The sequence below is a fragment of the Lactuca sativa genome, chromosome 4, assembly GCF_002870075.4.
Source record: "Lactuca sativa cultivar Salinas chromosome 4, Lsat_Salinas_v11, whole genome shotgun sequence".
Taxonomy (NCBI): Eukaryota; Viridiplantae; Streptophyta; class Magnoliopsida; order Asterales; family Asteraceae; genus Lactuca; species Lactuca sativa.
This window is the reverse complement of record NC_056626.2, coordinates 64267714-64289139: the sequence shown is the minus strand read 5'-3', so window position 1 is coordinate 64289139 and position 21426 is coordinate 64267714. Positions and strand designations below refer to the sequence as shown.

Sequence of the window (21426 nt, the reverse complement as noted above, 5' to 3'; positions counted from 1 at the left end):
AAGCAAATATATTACTTGGCTTAAGTCTAGCAAATGTTCAATTCTTGAATAATTTAAAAAATTAATAATAAATAAATAAAATAAAATTTGCCAAGTATTCCGATTCTGTTGGTTTTGGGATATATATCTGGTTAAAAGTTCCATAGTTGGGTATTTATAGAATAAATTTTAGAAAGAAAAAAATATATGAATTAATGAGGATGGTAAGGCGATGAGCAGCACCGGACACCACTCCACCTAGATATCTCTGTTCTTCAAATCTGTTTTCTTATTTTCAAATTCTACAAATAGTATTGAAAAGTACATAATAAAGTAAATAAACCAAATAATGCCAGTTAATAAAGAAAAATAATTTGTTTTATTACTCTCTAAAGTATTCAAGGAAACGAAAATCATCCGGTGTCGTTGCATCAAAGTTCCACAACAGATCAAGATCGGTACCCACCTCCTCCTGTGAAGCTTCGTCGGAGGTAGCTGATGGTTGCACCATACTTGGTGAATGTTCTTCAGGTTTCAAGCTAAACATTTGAAAATCCAAATGTGTGTCATGGTCAACTCCCATCTCCAATCTAGTGAGATTACCATCGGTGGTACTGGTGGTGGTGTTGGTGGTGTTGTCAGTGGTGGTAAGGACTGTTATTGGTGATTCTGGAGGTTGTATTAGTGGGGGTATGAACCATTTATCTGTTTGGAACAGTTGTCCGGCGTCTTGACTACTTCCCACCTCCATTGTTGCAGCATCATTGGTGCGGACAGTGGTGGTGTAAACTGTAATTTCCGATTCTTCCTCGGCCCTTGAGGTGGTGATTGGTGGCTCCACCACACCTTTCCTTCTTGTCTCTTGGGGGAATAGAGCTAGCCACCTAGACGCTAGAACAACTGGTGAATCATTCACGCCAATCAAGAGAGGGAAATTCACCTTAGCTCGTGAACCTAGTAGCTTGAAAGCTGCGTTATCATAAGCCAATGCTGCTTCCTCTGGTGTATCAAACGTTCCCAACCATATTCTCTTTCGTTTCTTCTCCGGATCCCTTACCTCTGCGGCAAACTTGCCCCAAGGCCGCCTCCTCACCCCTTTGTACCGCCTCCACTCTGTTGGACGCTGCGGCTCTCCACCTCCGGAGACCACCGGTTCTTTCCTTTTATTAACATATTGCAGTCCCATATTTGTTGAAGTCTTTTTCAACTGATGAAGGTATACAGTATGGAAAAGGTGAATTTGTTGAAGTCTTTTTCAACAGGTGAAGGGATACTGTATCCAAAACGTGAATTTTTAGTTAACGCACGGTGTTCTTAATGAAGAAAGAATCGTAAAGAAAATATGGAAGAAAAAGAAAAGAAACGTTTATGTTAGATTCATCGCCTAGAACATGGCAAGCCTTATATATAAACAATGCGATCTGACCCGAGGGTAAAGATTGAGACTAAACACGTTTAAATTATATATATATATATATATATATATATATATATATATATATATATATATATATATATATATATATATATATATATATATATATATATATATATACTAGCCATTTACCCACGCCAGGCGATGGGTATAAATAGTTTTTCAAAAATTAGTTTGTAGAAGAAAATTAGTTTTTATGTGCAAATAATTTACCAAATCTAAATAATGATCAATAAAAATTATGCCAACATTATACGAAATTAATAAGAATAAAAATGAAAAGTTCAGATAGTTTACAAATTTGTAATAAAAGAAGAAGACGTATTGGGTAATAAGATGGTCGTAAATAAAAATTTTAAAATCTTAATTAACTCAAATATAAACTATTAATTGTTACTCTTTATGTTCCAAATTTACAATTTATTTTGACTTTTCAAGTCTTTATTTTTCAATTTTGACCTTAAATATTTTTATTTGTGTTATATATTATTTGATGAAACTTATAATAATGAAAAGACATTTAAAACACAATCTATTCATATATTTTACATCAAATATTATATATAAAAAAAAAACAAACATATTTAAGATTAAAGTTGAACAATTAAGACTTTAAAAGTCAAAAGTTGACAAATATGGGACAAATATAGTATTTTTAAGGAGGGGGTGTTAGTTTCCCGCCAATATTTTTATTTTTATTTTTATATGCATGTCGTAAATATATCAAAAAAATATCATGAATCATTAAAATATATTTAATATATATGTGTATATTTCATGTATAACTAATTTACTTATCGGTTGTCAATTGTCATATTTTTATTCATTTTGGATACATTATTTCTTATTCTCATATTAACTTATTAACCATTAAATTTAAATATGTAGCTAAAATAAGAATTAACTAAAAATATAAGTGTGCTTATGTTGGTGTGCTTAAAGGATACCAAATGATCATTTTGCGTTTGTTTTTTTGTTCTTTTTTTTTTTTTTTTTTTTGGGGGGGGGGGGGGGGGGGGGGGGGGGGGGGGACTGAAAGCCAACGAATGAAAATGTTTGGGATTGAAACAAAAAAAGATTTCTTTTTTTTGGGAAAAAACTCAAAGAACTAAAATGTTCGGGATTGAACCGGAAAAAGAAATTCCTTCAATTCGAAATTAATTAAAATTCATGGAAATGACAATTTTGTTCAAGAGTTCCTTCTTGTAAATGTTAAATTGAAACTTCTATGTCCTCCAATAATCATCACAGTATCTTTGCAAGAGTAAAGGAGAATGTCAATCAAATTTCGAATTTTTCCACTTCAAATACCTCTAGTACAAGACATCAAAAAAATTGGAGATGCAAATAGTACACCCCCTTAAGCCTCTTACATTAATAAAAACCAAATTTTTGCTACTATCCATATCCAAAAGACCATAAAATTTAAAAATGCATTATCCCTTCTTTTATTACCAATCACAAATGTCAATAGAAGACCAATATGCCAAATCCTATAATCATCAAAATACAATTTGTTGTTTTTATTGCACCATTTTTTTTTAAAATTTTAAACCATTCCACTCTACCCATGAGCTATCCATAATCTTGATGGATACTTCTAACAAAAATGGCCCTGTTATTTTTGACAAACTCCAAAAAAGACCATTTTACCCTCTATCCATTTTTTGTACCAAAACATCCAACCTCCTTTAAAAATCCCCTGATATCTTCTCCTTTTGTTTTTCTTTTTCCCTTTGTATCAATCTATAACAATAAAACCAAGAATAAACCTGTATCTTTCATAATAACCAAAAAAATGACCATTTTGCCTTTTGAAAAGATCTTAATCAATTTTTAGTTGTTCATCACAAATTTTACCGCATGAATGATAAAATCATCAAAGTATAAAGATTTTAAAGGTAAAGAATTTACTTGTTGTTGTACTTCTGTAGAGATCCCAAATTTTTTTTTTTTACAAATCAATCTATCTAAAGCTTCACATTAAGAAATCTAATCATCACTTCATTACTAACCAATACCTTAAACATAAATTTACAAAAAGAAAAAGAAAAATAAGTTAGTGTTTTGACATTAATACCCTTCCATCTTAAAACAAAACAGATAATTAGCAAAAGAATGACCAAAAAGATCATGCTTCCATTTTATATCTTTTGATAATATGATCTGAAAGAAAGATGTACCTTTAAGTTGAAATTTAGGGCTTGAAATCATAGTCTTTCTCCTCTCTCATGTCTAAAAAATATCAAGATTGAGAGTGAAACAAAACAAAAATCCATATAAAATGTTGACAAAAAAATAAAAAATAAATAAAAAATAACTTTTGGGATTACCTGATTCAGAGGGGTTTATGTAAGAACAAATAGAATCGAGATATTCATTTCCTAATGCTATTCACGATTTTATCCTACAGCAATAAAAACCTGAAAATCAAAAAGTAACAAAGAGAAGTCACATTTTATCATTAATAACAAAGACTGACCTTCTGGATCTAAGTTTTAGCAGAAGAAAAAAAAATGAGCCATAATAGGTTTTAACGCCTAAATTGTATTCCTACAGCTTGTTGTGCACCACTATCATAAAAACGGCAATGATTATTCAATCTAGAACTCAATGTTAGCACTTTCACGTTATCAGTTCCCATAACTAATGAAATATAGTTTAACAACTTACCTGTCCCAAACCCATTGTGACGCCACAAGACTGACATGTCACACGATCAGTGTTTTTATTGGTTGCAATGTGAACAACTTCCAATACTTTTTCAACTCTTCACACTCACAAAAAAAACACTCTTTGAAAACAGAGAATATCTAAAACCAGTGTTGTAAAAATCCCGATTAATCTCCAATTAATCCCTAGGCGCTACTTGACCGATTAGAGAGCGCCTAGCGATTAATCCATGCATATAAAATGACTGAAACAGTAGAACCCTATGAAATTTTAACACTTTGAAGAAGTTATATCTCAATAGAAACTATTTGAGGTATGATTAGTGTTGTATTTATCATATTAACCTATTTTGTTATGATATTAGTCGTATTTATGAAATTTTATATGATATTAGTCATATTTAATTTTTTTAAATCTAACAAATTACCAACTAATGGTCCCCGATTAATCCCCCGGTTAATCTCCGCCTAGCCGATTAATCTCTTGACCCAGTCCAGCGACTAGCTAACGTCGAGCGATTTTTAAAACCTTGTCTAAAACAAAATAAAATAATAATTTTAATTGTTTTTATTGTATTAATCGTTGTTCCTCATCCTTGTCAGGACATACTTATGCATGTTTCTTTTGTTCAGAAAAATAATCATAACATCAACCTAAACTACAATCGATCAAAACATAAGAGAGAGCAGAGTGATGGTGGTCTATGTTTGAGCATATATATATATATATATATATATATATATATATATATATATATATATATATATATATATATATATATATAGAGAGAGAGAGAGAGAGAGAGAGAGAAAGAGAGAGATGGTTAATGATGGTTTCGCAATGGTGGCCCTCGTCTACACCTTTTGCCGGTGGGTTTTGATTGAAGCGCCTCCATCTATTTCTATTTCTAGTATCTTGTGGTAATTGACAGAGAGAGGGAATAGAAAATTTGTAGAGAGGGATGGCGATGCTAGCATTGAGTTGTTGGGATTTAGGGTTTCTAGAGAGAAATTGTAAAGATGGACAAAGTTAATCACCATATAAAGAGATGGGGGCTGAGAAATTTTGAAATTTTGGGATTCAAGTTGAATGTAACTATATTCCTTATAAATCGTTCTTGTGATACGAATTTGTTGACTAAATATGATTTAGGGAATTCAAATGTAAATGAAAGACCAGGTCAAGATAAAATGAGAGGAGATGCAGAAACATTATGCGAGAGTTAAGGTGGTCTTGATACGGATAAGAGATACCATGCGATATCAACCAAGTTAAAACAATAAAGTGGTCGATAAGAGCTTTCTTGACTTTGCCAAACATTTGACCGGATATTTCTTAGTGCATAAAACGATTGTAAATATGTAGTAAGGATTTGTACATCTTAAATTTTAGCATTTGACCAAAGATGCATTTTAAGGTATAATATATATATATATATATATATATATATATATATATATATATATATATATATATATATTTATTTATTAAGTTTCGTTGAGATTCCGAAATATAAAGATATCTTAAGATTTAACATGAGACACATATTTCTCATTTGTTGCTTTAGAGTTTCGGCATACCAGGGCGACGGAAGAGTTATAATCATAAATGATTATTCAGCATCACCCTTTTATTTTCCCCTTCTACCTTCCCCACCACCACAACCGCCACCGCCACCATCATTACCGCCGCCAATTCCACCGATCTCACCACTGTCACATCAATCACCTATACCACCGCCACCTCTGCCTCCAATACCTCATCTTCCACCAACCACCATAATCATATAAGATTACTTAATCTCTAAACAAGCATATATGTATAATCATTTATGATTATACATACATGTATAGACATGTATAATCATATATGATTATACCCATCTGCGATATAATCATTTATGATTAAGCATACTTTGTTGTTGCCGTTACGTTGGAGCGTTAGAGCGGCAAATGATAAATATGTGGCTAAGGTTGAATCTCAAGATCTCTATTCTTTTTTTAATCTCAAGTAAACCATCATATATATATATATATATATATATATATATATATATATATATATATATAATTTAATTCGTCATTAATGTCAATAATAATATTCTTTCAGAATGAATTCATATCCCTATTTTAATAAAATAATAGTTTTAATCTCCTTTTGACATGTGTCATCATATTAAGCCTCATAATTAATGTACATCTTATTCTTCTTATGTCATGTGTCATCATATTATATCTTCTAATTAATGTATGTCACTTGTCAACTTACTAATTCTTAATTTCAAATTTTAAAATTTAAATTTCCCACTCTAATTACATTAAATTAATAACATTAGAATAAAAATTAAAATAAAATTAATATAAATTATAAGGTGATAGAATTTCATATATTTATTTAAATTTACGATTAAATTTTATATAACTAAAAAAATATCAGTTAATTAATAATTTATTTAAAATAATTGATTAATAATTTTGAGTTCTCACTATTAAAGTTTAATTAATTTTATAACCGTGGTTTCCACGGGTTTTAAACTAGTATAAAATAATAAGAGTGTATTATAGGAGAACGAGAGTATATTCTACTAGAATACACCATCATTCTTTATATTTCATACAACTTTATTGTATTTTAAGTGAGTGAGTCCTGAAATAATGTTATTGCTGACATAAAAACCTAGATACGAATTCATTCTGAAAGAATGTTATTGCAGACATTAATGATGAATTTAATTAATTTCCATAAAGAGAAAATTATAATTATGGATATCATTTAATATACATACAATTATGGAAACCATTTAATATCTATCATTATTTAATTAAATAATAATATAATTTTACTAAATTCTTATTGGTGCATTGTAGCACACAATAAATGTAAAAAACACTTTAACCTAGCCATATATATATATATATATATATATATATATATATATATATATATATATACTTATTGTAATAAATGAATAGGTTTATTCTCCTATTGAAACGTGTCATCCTATTAGAACTTCTCTTTAATATTATATGTCACCTATCATACCACTTGTCAGCCTATTAATTATCAATTTTAAATTTCCCACTCTAGTTACATTAAATTAATAATTTATAAATTTTAAATTTCAAATTTTAAGTTTTTCACTTTAATTATATTAAATTAATACCATGAGATTGAAAAATAAAATAAAATTAATGTAGATTATAAGGTGTTATAATTTCACGTATTTATTTAAATGAACGATTATAATTTTATATAACTAAAAAAAATATCTCTTAAGTAATCATTTATTTAAGACAATTGATTAATAATTTTAATTTTTTAATATGAAAGTTTAATTAATTTTATAACCGTGGTTCTCACGGGTTATCAACTTGTATGTGTGTGTGTGTATATATATATATGTGTGTGTGTGTGTGTGTGTGGAGGTTCAAACTATAAAGAAATAATATTGTCTAACCACATAATTTTTTTTAACCTTTAGATAAATCTTTCAGTGACGTAGATTAAAACGTCTCCATAGTAAAATTATACTTGAAAAACAAAGAACCATATATTGGGATGGGAATAGCATGGAATAGCACTTGCTTAATTCAAAAATGATGTCATTGCTATAACTGTGATTCACGATCCTTCTTTTCGCAGTCAACCATAGATACTAATAACCACCACTATTGAAGTCGACGACCATCGTCTCATCTGATAACTATAACTGTGACATCCCTATTTTCATAGCTAGAAAAGACCAATCAGTTTATGATTATTTAAAAATCAGAATATCATTTTTGAAGAATAATAATGCGGAGTTTGTTCCCAAAAACATGATAATGATATTAGCAAATCATTCCAAAAAAAATGTACTTTTATTTATATTAAGACATTGGGATGTCATCGTCAATTCAGAAACATAAGCATAACGAAATATTACAAGCCTTACAGTAATTAAACTAGTGGCCTAATACTCCTTGAATCTATCAGCATAATATATCTTTCATATAGCCACATGTGATACAACAAACTAATTGGGTCAGGTTGGGAAACCTGGTGAGTAGATAGGGGTTTCAACCCACGATAATATAATTATTATGTCTAACCATCAAACAATTAACTCAATTTCTCATCCCCATTATCTTCTTTATTCTTAAGGATCTTCCCTAAGAATCATTTATTTCTTCGTTTATTCATTCCTAAGGATTGTCCTAAGGAATAGGCACGAAATCCATTGCTACCATGGTTTATCTAACAGGCACTAAGTCCATAGTTATCGATGCTAACTATCAGGCACAGTTGTCAATGTTATCTATTAGGCACAGATGCCAATATTATCCATTAGGCATAGATGTCAGGATCTTTAGAGTACATTTGGTGAACACGTACTTCAAAAACACCTATAGGTTACGAGTTTGCTAGCATTCCATTGGACCATGTTGAATAGTCTGTGGTTGTCATCTATACTCTGCTAGATGACTGGATCAGCTTTAAAATCAAGGCTTCTCATCATCTATCACCTCTCAACATCTATATCATCCTTCATCTCTCATCATCTTCATCTACCCATTTTTACCCAATATATTTATAGGTATAAAGATACATATACATTTTAAATCAAATAAAACATGTATAAATCATTCATCTAGCATAGATATCAGGAACACAGATAATAAGCACATATAGCATGTATTATTATTTCATATCTATGTGTAAGATGAAAGTAACTATGCACTCACTTGGTAAAGTGATGACTCGAAATTCGGGCAGCGCTTTGCTTCTAGCAACTGTCTTTTCCTTTGACAAAACATAGTATCATTATCACTAAGTTTTAGTCTAATATTTATTGCGACTAATTACGAGTCTAGATTCATCATTAACTCAAATTTTACTTCAATATCTATCAAGTAAGAAACAATCAGGTGGGGTCATATTGGAGGTAGGGTCTATTTGGTATACGAAGTATACTGTTTGGAAATCCCACTTTAAACACCTCACTAAATCGAGCCTAGACATCATCCACGTAACTATATCAATCAGTATAATGACTTGGAATAACTGATAAATCTTTTTTATAGGTTCATAATAACGATAATGAACTTAAACGTAAGTTATACTTAAAGTACGGTAAGCAGAACTTAACTTACACGTGATTTAGCGAGAAACCAGACTCTGCGCTGGCAGAAATTCTAAGCCGGAAACTCTTCTTCTCGGGGATTTTCGGCTCTCTGGGGACTTGCTACTAACACCTAGGAAGTGCTACAGAAAAGCCTTGAGGCTTTGGGGGTGTTTAGGAGAGAATTGGATAGAAAGATGTGAGGAAAAAAATGATTTTAGAGCTCTAATTATAGGCTGCCAGCGCCCAAGTACGCGGTGCGTACTAAAGAATTATGTTGGTCAGAATGGGTTTTTATAGATTACGTTGGGCATACTCAAAAATTACTCTAGGTGTAATGTGTCACGTGGCGCAATCTGGTGGCAAGTTGTGGGGAAGAAGGTGCGGCCCAGATTGTGCCACGTGTCACTCGTTGGTTAATCCAAAAAGTAACTATCTTCTAAAATCGGTAACATGCGCATACAAGCTCTGTTTTTGACATTTTTTATATCCACGCATAGGTATTGACGGGATCTACAACTTTTGTTTAGACTGTTTCGGTTAATTTTGACTTTATTTTTAAAGTTATATTTTAACAAGCTTAAACAGTCAAAGTACGTTAAAAATTCATAACTTTGTCATCCGATGTCCGTTTTCGACTGTCTTTATACTTAAACAAAGGTATGTTTGATTTTATTTGGTTATTCGATCCAATTGATATACTTATTCAATAGATGACTATATTTTGTCCATGACTGCCAACTGTTTGATAAAATTACTAAATGAGTTCACTTGACTCAGGCACCCCAAAATGTAGACAAGGATTACAAAAATTTCTTACGATTTACCTTCCATCACTGCCTTTTACTAATTTACTTGATTAATTTTATTAATTAATATAGATTTAATTGTTTTAAATCATACCGTTTCTCACTCTTTCATAACAATATATTATGCAAACTAGAGATAGGCTATGTGTAACATTTTTTGTCTTTCTAGGACTTTGATTTTCTTTAGTGAGTATTCGCTAGCTTTAGTTGATATCTACACACTATGATCTACTTATATGTTAAGTTATTCTGTCATATACTAATTCTTTTTGGAAAGAAACTTCCCTAACGAGGGTTTCCAGACTAGCTTTCGCACACCAACAAATCCCCCGTTGTGAACATGAGACTATGTCTCATGCCCTGGAGTCACTGCAAGCAAACCTCCATAGCCACATGGGCTGAGTAGTTCCAGGATTTGAACATGGGTCAATATTTTATTCACCATATCTTCCACATGTCTTACCAAGTCACCACAACCCAAGTGATTATGTTAGATAGTAGTTTTATAGATTTGTTTGATGTTAAATTTTTGCATCATGAATAAATTTTTCATGTAACCGTATTTTGTCTTTGTGGATGTGCAGGATGATACTATGTTGTTAGTTCCTAATCCTGAAGTACGATACAAGCATATGTGGCTATAATCAAGGAATTTCAATTTGGTCTATTTTTTCTAAATCAAAACTTACCTGGAAAATTGATCCTTAAATTACATATTATGCACTGGATCTTACTAAGACAAAAGATGGGGGTGTAATGGTCACATGACAATGGTTTTATAGACCTAAAGAAGCTAAAAAGAAAATTTGTAAAAATTGGAAACCGAGTGATACACACAAGTTGTTCAATTATTTCCACATGTAGATATTTTTGAAGCAATTGTCTACAGGTAATCTACTTCCTTTAATAAGTTATTTATTAGGAGATGTCGTTACTAATGTTGAAAAGCTTGCATTGGTGTTCAATTTTTTCATTCTTTGCATTATTTCCTACAAGTGTGAACATATGTTCATATTAATATGAATTTGCTCTGTCTTCCATGTAATAACATATGTATTTATGAATTTTTTCAGTTTTCACTCTGTGTCTCTTAGAACAGAAAAGATAAAGTTAGTCATGCAACAAAGGTGAACTATAATGAGAATTAGTTTTCTTTGGGTGGTGTTTGATGAAGCTATTGGAGCAGGCAACTTCTGGTTATGAAGATATGTTCATATATCAATCTTCTTGTCCAATGTTTTGTAAATTTGACATTATTTTAAATATGAAATTATGTTCATTTATGAACATATGAAAATATATGAACATACTTTCATAAACAAACATAAGCTTTTTTCACAATCATACATTTTTGTCTATATGTTCATAAATGAATCTTATTTTCCAGTTTTCTGTAAATTTGAGCTTATTGAAAATTTGATCTTAGTGTAAATATGAACAAATATTCATCTATGAACATATATTCATAATTAACATAAGTTTTTTCACCATCATACCCTTTTTCCTCAATTTAATCTAACGGTGATACAAGTGGTTATGTGGTTAGACAATGTTTTTTGGTTATATATTGAACCCGCATATATATATATATATATATATATATATATATATATATATATATATATATATATATATATATATATATATATATATATCAACAAAAGCATCATAAAAATAAATTATCGAGTTGTATTTTTTAGAATTGCTTTGTAAATCATGTTATATATATATATATATATATCAACAAAAGCATCATAAAAATAAATTATCGAGATGTTTTTTTGAGAATTGTTTTGTAAATCATGTTAATTTTATTATTCTAGTCATTCTTTGTTTTGTTCGCTAAAACAATATCGATCCTGAAAAAAAAATTACATACCGGATTTATGTCATATATATATATATATATATATATATATATATATATATATACACACACACACACACATATATATATATATATATATATATATAGAGAGAGAGAGAGAGAGAGAGAGAGAAGGTAAATTCAATTGAGAAAAAAAAGGTTGAGATTCAGGAAATTATAAATAGCCATATATTTATTTTTTACCTTAAATTGCTCTGTTGTCCCATCACAATGGGGGGTTAATATTTATATGTGAATATAAGTTTAGGTATATTCATATATGAATCTACCACCTCCCCTCTCACTCTTCACCTCCCCGTTGTCACTTACACAACCTCTACCACCACTACCACCTCTGTCACCGTCACCGTCACCACCACCAACTTTGTCACCTCTACTACCGCTGCCACCACCACCGCCACCACTTCCATCGCCACCACTACCCCTACCATCACCATTGTCTCTGCTTTTGCTATCGTTACCAGCTGTCACCACCTCTGCCATCGCTGCCACCACTACCATTGTTACTTCTAGCACCACTGCCACCACAACTTCCACCACTACCATCACTGTGATCGTCATTGTTACCCCTATCACCGCCTCCACCAACCGTCGTAATCATATGTGAGTAACGATATGTGAATACACTACGTAATATTTATATATGAATATGCTTATTCATATATGAATATTATGGTGAGATAATGACTTGAAAGGATAATGACTTTTAAACTTTGTTCACATTTAGCTGAACAAGATCTATTCTATAGGCCCGTGCCTCTGTATTCTTGATTCTTAAGAAGACAAAAACCCATGTGTGTTTGATGAACCACGACCATGTTACCAGAGCATGATTAATAGAGTTTTTCTCATGGTTCCGACCATGGATCGATAGATGATCGTTACCTACCCATTTTGATGTGTCTTGGCATGGCTACATGGTTGTCTGGCAGACTGGAGTGCATGCAGTTCATGTAAAGAACTCTCGGGATTCAAATACATGCATGATATGGTTAGGGATGTTTTTTTTGAAATATTTAAGCTTGTCGGGGTTTCCACCAAGAAAGAGGCACCTATGAATTTCTTGACTGACCCGACAAAAGTAATGTCAACCTTTAGACCGGCTGACGTTTTGATTTTTGGATAGATTGGAGGGAAACACGCATGTGTAGACCTTACATGGGTATTCCCTCTCATGGGCTTGAGGGTTGGGGGTTTCATAGCGGGACAGGCTACATTAAATGTTGCTACATGCAAGGTCACCTAACATGTGAAATCATGCATGGATAATCAACACGTATTCATACCATTTACATTTGATATGTTTCGTTTCATTACACCAGATGTAGTGGAGCTTCTTAATAGAGTACAACGGATCATGTATAGCAATGTTATATCCCCTAGAGCTATAGATGTAGTCTTCAAAAGAATTGGCTTTACCATACAAAAAGGCTTAGCGACGCAACTTGTTGCCCGTTTTCCTTCTTGTTCATTGTATGATGATAACTAAGATTTATTAGTCATTATATGAATTGATTTGATTTAAAAAAAAAATAGTCACTAAACCTTTTTCATGCTTTATTTACCCCAAAATTATTTAAAATTGTTTAAATTTTATCCTTATGACCGGTTACAAACAGTTATAAGGGTAAAATATAAACAATTTCAAATAATTTATGGTTAAATCAAGCATGAAAAAAAAAGTTCAGTAACTAAATGTGAACAAAATTGAAAATTCGTTAACCTTTCAAGTTGTTATCTCTTTTTGTAGTCATCCGTTAGTTTATTTTACCTATCAGTACCAATTACTTAGATTAATAATTTTCATTTCGATCACTACGTTTGTTTTGTGTTGTGTTTTGAAGGAGTATTATAGAATAGAATATGTACCACATAACAATTGTGTAGTTCATGGTATTAATCCTAGTCTATGAGATGAACTTTTAACTAGATTCTCTTGATTCGGTACATGTTTTATTCTTTTATTTATAATTACAATTTTATAGGTTATAATGGGACATCCTTTATCCAACCACATATTATAATAATTCTTGTACTTCATATATATTACAAACTTTTATGCTATTTACAACGAAATGTTGTGAACACCACATATTATAATAATTCTTGTACTTCAAATATATTACAAACTTTTATATTATTTACAACGAAATGTTGTGAACACGATACTACTTGAGTGCACTATATACAAAACATTTGTTTCAAGCTATATCAATAGATATAATAATGAGAGAGTTCCAACGTAGCATTATCAATGGCATATTAGTTGCGACATATCACCACTAAAGGTAATTGCGATAACTCTTGATATGTTTGGTGGTGACATATGTCGCCCGTTATGCCATTAAATCTTGTCGTGAAGGAAATATATTATTTAAATCTTAAAAATTATACCCTACACCCATATAAAATAATATAATGAAATTTATTAAGAACTCCTGAGAACATAATAATAGTGTCATTTACCAAGGTAAAAATATTTATTTATGGGATAATGACAGGAAAGGATAACGAACTTTCAATTTTATTCACATTTAGTCATTGAACTTTTTTTTGCTTGATTTACCCTGATTTATTTGAAATTGTTCATATTTTACCCATATGACCGGTTGTAACCGATCATAAGAGTAAAATGTCAACAATTTCAAATAATTCATGAGTAAGTTTATATGTATTTTAAGTACTAGTTTTAAAAGAAACTATTTTAGACTAACTAATACGTGATAGGCAATGTGTCTAAACAATTAATAGGATAGTTCAGGCAAGTCGGGTATCGAACACAGGGAACGGAAATAACAGCTAAAATTACATACCAAAGTTATATGAGTTAATTAAGCAAATAAAAATGGGTTTTTTTTCTAGTTTTGCAAGTCTATAAATTTAAAAGCAATAAGAAAATAAATACTTTAAACTAAAGAAAAAACAAGAAAATAGTTTTTAAATCAAGATATTAAAGAGGATTTTGTTTAGATATAATGCACTTACTCCTATGGTCGATTTCGTGGAAAGTGCAATGGATTATAGTGTTATTGTTTACTGATTCCTTGATTGATTAGAATTATGATCAAAAGACTAATCCATTAGCTAAACTAATTCATTCATTAAGTGATCAAGTGGATAAATAAATAAGCAAGCTAGTGTGTTTATAAATATCAATTCAATACATGATTGTTCTTCATTTATTATCTCTTATATCAATTTACCAAATTTTCTATTTAACCCTAGTTTTTTTGTCAAAACACTAGTCCTATAACCTTGTTACTCACAAAATCATAAGATTCAAGCGAACTAAGAAAGATAGTTCATCAAATCTTAAATAAACTCACCAATAAACAGAAAAGAAGTTGTCATTAACATAAAAGGTTCTTTTCACAAGCAACCATAGTAAATAAACAATTAGCAATAATCCAAATCCACTCAATCAACACATAGTATGCAAGATCGTCTACTGTAAACGAAAGTTATGGTTTTTAGACCATAACTACTTCAAACAAATAAGTAAAAACAAAAATCACTTTGACAGACATGATCAAAACAAAGCAATAGAGTAATTAGAAGTAATGTTGATCTCTTCAAAATCAAGCTCTCAAATGAACTTTTCACTTCAAATCCTCCAAGTGATGTCTCTAGTCTTTAAAAGTCGTCAATAGCTTCTATCATAAGTTAAGGTTAAGAGCTAAAGCGATTAATATAGTTGCCAAAAATCACCTCCCACGTCGTGGGCTTCAAATTTCTTAATTTCTTTGAATTTGATTTACTTGGTCAAATATTCCTACTTCCAGCTCCGCAATTGCTTCCTTTACATCTCAAGCATGTCTTTGCTACTACTAATAAGAATTTAAACAAATTAAGCATCTTTTGTCCAATAATGATCACAATTCTAGCTAAAAATATTAAGATATTGCACCAACTATATGATTAAATATGCACATATCATAAGTCAAGCACAAAAAAAAAAACGTTTGGTGAGTAAACGTAAACAGAGTTGAAAATTCGTTATCGTTTCAAGTCATTATCCCTATTATATTTTCTTTCATCATAATATATTGAAGGATTAAGCGGCAGATTAAGAAATATGCGGCCCAGATTCATTCACGTTTCACAACCTTTTCTCTATATTTTCCTCTTCTCTCTCTCTCTCTTTATATATATATATATATATATATATATATATATATATATATATATATATATATATATATATATATATATATATATATATATATATATATATATATATATATATATATATATATATATATATGAAGGGTTTAATGGAAAATGCATAAATCCTATAAATCCTAGAAAATCAGTAGAAATACATAGGAAAAATACTTTGAAATATTTAATCTTCTTTTGACTCTTTAAATATAAAAATCGCATATGTATGTATATATGCGTTGAAAATTTTTATACATATGGGATTTTTATGTTTCTAAAGTCAAACAAAAAAGATATTAGATATCTTAAAGTATTTTATTTCTATGTATTTCTATTAATTCTCTACGGTTTCTAGGGTTTCTAAGGTTTATGTGTTTTCCATTGAACCCCCGTTTTTATAAAACCATATTTTTGACAGTTACATCAATTCAGAAACAAAAGGGTATGATGGTAAAATAACAACCTTATTTAAAAAAAAATAGCATACTAATGATGTTGTTAACTTATAGCATTTATTAGAAATTAATCCCATCAAAATAGAAGTAAAAATCCAAGCATCAATCATAACTAAAAAAATTGCATTGAAATCAACAAAAAAATCAAGAATGGAACATCAAAAAACTCTGATTACGGTTAATATTCACAGATGAACATTGAAAAATATATTAATATTCATAAATTTTCATCGCTAAACATGTATGAATATTTTGATCAGGTATAAATAATTGTTCACAATCGGACATGTATGAAAATTATGATCATATATGAAAAAATGATAAATCTATGATGTTCATAATTGAACATGAATGAGTTCTTATGATCATATATGAATAAATTTGCATAACTAAACATTTACGAATATTACGATCATATATGAATGAATATTGAAAAATTGGCAATGTTCATAAATGAATATTTTTACAGTAGCGAAAATTGATCGAGTTCATAACTAAACATGTATGAAAATTATGTTCAATAAGAATATAAAATATATGTATATTCATATGCTCACTTGTAAACATATGCTCATGGATGAATGTAATGCCCGTAGATTCAGGCTAATCAATTAAAATAGAAAAAGCGATAAAATGACATTTTTATAGAACAATATTTAAGATAAATAATCTTAATCAAAGTTATAGTATATGTGACAATGATTTTGTACATATAAAGAACTCTAAAATCCGACTTCGTATGAATAAGTTATGCATCTTTGAAATTACGCAATTAAACCGACATGGCTCTACATATCGTAAAAAGTGATTTTTTTGATAGAGTACTTATTTGCCTAAGTGATCTAAACAAAATTCATAGTAGCCATAAAACCAAGAGCATGCATATACAGAACATCCAAATGGGACTTCGTGACAGGAAGTTAAGACTTTTCTAAGTTTCAGTGTTGTAGTACGGGCACAGAAATCAAAATTCAAATCGGTTGTTTGTTATCTGAAAATAATCTAAACGAGAATTAAAGATCTCGTAGATATGAACTCGTCATTATAAAGACAGACGAGAATGGAGTTCAGACGAAGGAGTTATGAATTTTGCACGGACTTGGAAAGTGTAAACCGATGTAAATATGAATTGTAGTAAGAGTGGGAATTAGTTGATATGACCTTAATGAAAGTTGTAGAGCTCATCGAAAGGATTCCGGAGATATAACAAATGTTGAAAATGTAGCTCGTATGCAAATGTTATGTCCGTACAAAGATCTACGTGAAATACAATGTGTTGATGATGTGGCAGCACCGAAGTGCACAACGTGGCATGATCGGCTCCCCACTCCTCCAAGAGACAAGGCGGTGTGGCACGATTTGGACATGACATGTGGCACCATGAATTTCTTACATGTGGCACATTCAACAAGAAAAGGACGCGGGGGCAATGAGGCATTGACCCGTGGCAATCGACCATAGAAGGCACATCGCCTGGAAGGCACATCACGTCTACGATCAATGCACGACGCGCCTTCCTGGATATATAAATAGGCTGCATTTTTACTTATTTTACTCAAACCAAATCCTTTCCACTTTTCTGAGAGATTTATCTAGTGATAAAACCCAAAATTTTTAGGGTTTTTCTTTGGACTTCTAGAAGATCTTTAGCAAGGCTTTGGGCTTCTGATAGCCGGGAAATTAGAAACTCTTGAGTCTGGAATCTGGTTGTGCAATTTCCTGGATTTTGCTAAAATCTATGTAAGTAAAGCTACGGTTATTTTATTTCAAGTGTAACTTATATTTATGTTCATAGTCGTTATTATGTACCTATAAATAAGATTTATTTGTAATTCCAAGTCATTATACTGATTGATCTACTTATGGGAATAATTTCAAGGATGGATTTAGTGAGTTGTTTAAAGTGGGATTTCCAAACAGTATACTTTATATACAAAGCGGACCCTACCTCCAATATGATCCTACCTGGTTATTCCTTACTTGATAGATCTTGATGTAGACATTAGAATTGTTGAGGAATCTAGACTATCATTAGTCATAAGGAATATCATACTAAGACTTGGTAATAATCATACATAGGTCACGACAAGGTAAATGTCAAGGTGCTAAGGCGAAGTCATGCCCACATTTTGAGGCATCCCCTTTTAACTAGTGAGTGTATTGTTACTTTTAGCTTACACATAGATATGAAGTATCTATTAAATGTTATATGTGCTTTCTATATGTGTACATGATATTTGTGCTATAATATGATATGATTTTACTTGTATAAATTACTTTATCATGTTTGCATTGGGTGGTGAAGGGTTTTGGGAAAAATAAAATAATGGGTTCGGTAGGAAGGGGTTTTGGGGAAAATTAAATATTGGTGAGAGGTCATGCATTGTATTACCAGGACCAGTCATCTAACAGAGTATAAGTGATGACCATTAACTATTTTAAGTATTCCGTTAGAATACTAGCTGGTTCGCCACCTGTAGGTGTTAACGATCATACTGTTCAGGGAAAAAGGAAAGTTTTGGTTTGGGTACTCTATCCCCCTTAGGGTTGCCTTGTTGACACAATTTACTACGGATTCCCCGAAGCACTATTTTCTACTAAAAAGATCCTTTAGGATAGGTCTCTTGGAATTAGCATTCAGGACTAGAGAGTAAGAATAACGGGGATGGATAATCTGGATTATTTCTCTATAATGAAAACCATAACATTACAATATTGTGGGTTGAAAACCCTATGTGCTCACCAGGCTCCCAAACCTGACCCACTCAGTTTCTTTGTATCATAGGTAGCGTTACGAAGGTACAATCCATTAAGAGATTCGAGGAGTTTAGGCTATTAGTACAATAAGTTAATGTAAGGTCTGTAATGATTACGTTTATGATAATGTTTTGTATCAGTTATGACATCCCAAGTTTTAGTAAATAATGAAAAACATTTTCTTGGAAATACTTTTTATGTGATAAATTTCGCATTTTATAAAGATCACTCTGATTTAAAATAAGCATAAATAAAAAGGTCTTTTCGAACCGTGAAAAATAGGGATGTGATAGTTGGTATCAGAGCATTACTTTAAGTGAACTAGGAATTGTGAGGATTTATAGAAATAAACATTAGAATGATAAGCAATGATTATGTGATGTGTGTCTATTTTATTTTAGGTAGAATAAAAATAAAGACGAGCACTAGAATACTTTAGGGAATGTGTGTTAGTTGTTATTATATGCTAAATGACTTATATGATAGCATGTTTTAGGATAGATGCCTAAATTGCTATAGTCATGAGCACTAGCATACTATAAGGAGATGCTAATACGTGCTAGAACAAACACACACACACACACAGAGTAAATTATTACTATATTAACCTACGGGTGTAGAACAACATGACGATGACGAGAAGCGATAGAGTCATTAATAACAAAGGAGGTCCAACACCTCAAAACACCAGAGCAAGTGTTACACAGTTCCCGATAGATGGAGTTCGATCGATGAAGCAGAACATGCTAGATCAGTAAAGGCGAGAGTTTGTGGGTCTCTTAACTCAGGGCTAGCAAATGCTAAAGATGAAGCACCAGTGATTAACGAATTGATAGTTGTTTAACGAGTCCAAATATGCCCATTCTCTCTCTTCCAACAATGGTTCAGGAAGGGAACAATGACTTGGAAAGTAATCAAGAACCATTCCCTCCTTCAGAAGACTCAGAGATCCAAAGGAATGATGATCCTAGATGTTACTGCAAGTATAAGGCCTCCACGCCTTTAAAGTCATCATTGTTTAGTGGAAAAGAGGATCCGGTAGGAATCATGGACTGGATTTCAGCTTGGATCTAGCCTTCATAACTTGCGGTTGCACGGGAAAGATACAAACCACCTACGTTGTAGGACAATTCAATGGTGCAGCGATCCGTTGGTGGAGTATGTTAGGAAAAACTTTAATACCTAACAACCCTCTGCAACTAACATGGGAAGAATTTTTGACACACCTCAAGCGCAAGTTCTGCTCAGCAGAAAATAAGTTGGAGTTAGACAATCAACTCCTAACATTAAAGAAAGGAATCATGTCTAATGAAGTATACAAATGCTTTCACTAAGAAAATGAATTTCACACTACATGTAGTTTTGGACGAACTAGAAACGATCGATAGGTATGCCAAGGGACTTCCATGGAAGTACATTGTGCCGGTTAAGCAAAAACATATTTTTGAAGCAGCCATTTGGACTACAAGATATGTGGAAGACATGATCAACAAAAAACTGCCAACAAGACTGAAGTTGGCGAGAAAATGAAGATGAAGGACTCCCAAACTCCAACAAGATGGGCAAATTCTTGAATTCTGACACCAACAATAGAAAGTTTAGGGATAAAGGTGAAACAAGGTGGTGTGAAATGTGAAAGGTGAAACATATTGGACAATACACATAAGTTGTGACCTGTTATAAATGTGGCAAGATGTAACATTCGGACATCTAGGTATATTATTTTTTATCAATTTATTTATTTCTTGAGCTACTCGACGAGTCGGTGCCCCAACTCATCGAGTAGAGTTGCGTTGTTCTATGTGGATTTAATGACCTACTCGACGAGTCCGAGGAGCTGACTCGCCGAGTAGGCGCTGGGATTAGATACCCTAAATCCCCGAGTTTAGGGCATATTTAAAGGAACTTATAGCCTCGTTTGTGTCAATCCTTCCTTAAGAGCAAACCCTAAATGACCTTTGACCTTAGAAAGAGAGTGCTTTGCTAATTGTGAGTGTTTGGTGCATCTTGTGAAGAGAAGAGAAGATTTCAAAGCCAAGGGATAAGAGGGTGCTGCTAGATCTGAGGTTGTTTCACTTCAAAGCTTCTGGGAAAGGTATAAAGCTTGCACCTTTCTCATTATTTTGTATAGATCTCATGATTTTGTGAATCTAGGGTTTTTCCACCCA

At 31.5% G+C, this 21426-nt stretch overlaps 2 protein-coding genes and 1 non-coding gene across 3 annotated transcripts; 1 reads left to right on the top strand and 2 right to left on the bottom strand.

The window, feature by feature from the left end:
- Window positions 1–248: 248 nt before the first annotated feature.
- Window positions 249–1349, bottom strand: LOC111885639 (ethylene-responsive transcription factor 6). Its single transcript, XM_023881876.3, has one exon. It carries the CDS (start codon window positions 1163–1165, stop codon window positions 362–364), a length of 804 nt encoding a protein of 267 aa, XP_023737644.1. The 5' UTR covers window positions 1166–1349; the 3' UTR covers window positions 249–361.
- Window positions 1350–3816: 2467 nt separating this feature from the next.
- Window positions 3817–12446, bottom strand: LOC111885644 (uncharacterized). The gene is made up of 4 exons (XM_023881879.1): window positions 12195–12446; window positions 12069–12079; window positions 4088–4184; window positions 3817–3837 (listed from the first exon to the last, which is right to left on the bottom strand). The coding sequence occupies exons 1-4, from the start codon at window positions 12444–12446 to the stop codon at window positions 3817–3819; spliced, it is 381 nt and encodes a 126-aa protein (XP_023737647.1).
- A 158-nt stretch (window positions 12447–12604) lies between these two features.
- Window positions 12605–12820, top strand: LOC111885678 (small nucleolar RNA U3). The gene has a single exon (XR_002848178.1). It is a non-coding gene; the product is annotated as a small nucleolar RNA U3 (small nucleolar RNA).
- The last annotated feature ends 8606 nt before the right edge of the window (window positions 12821–21426 follow it).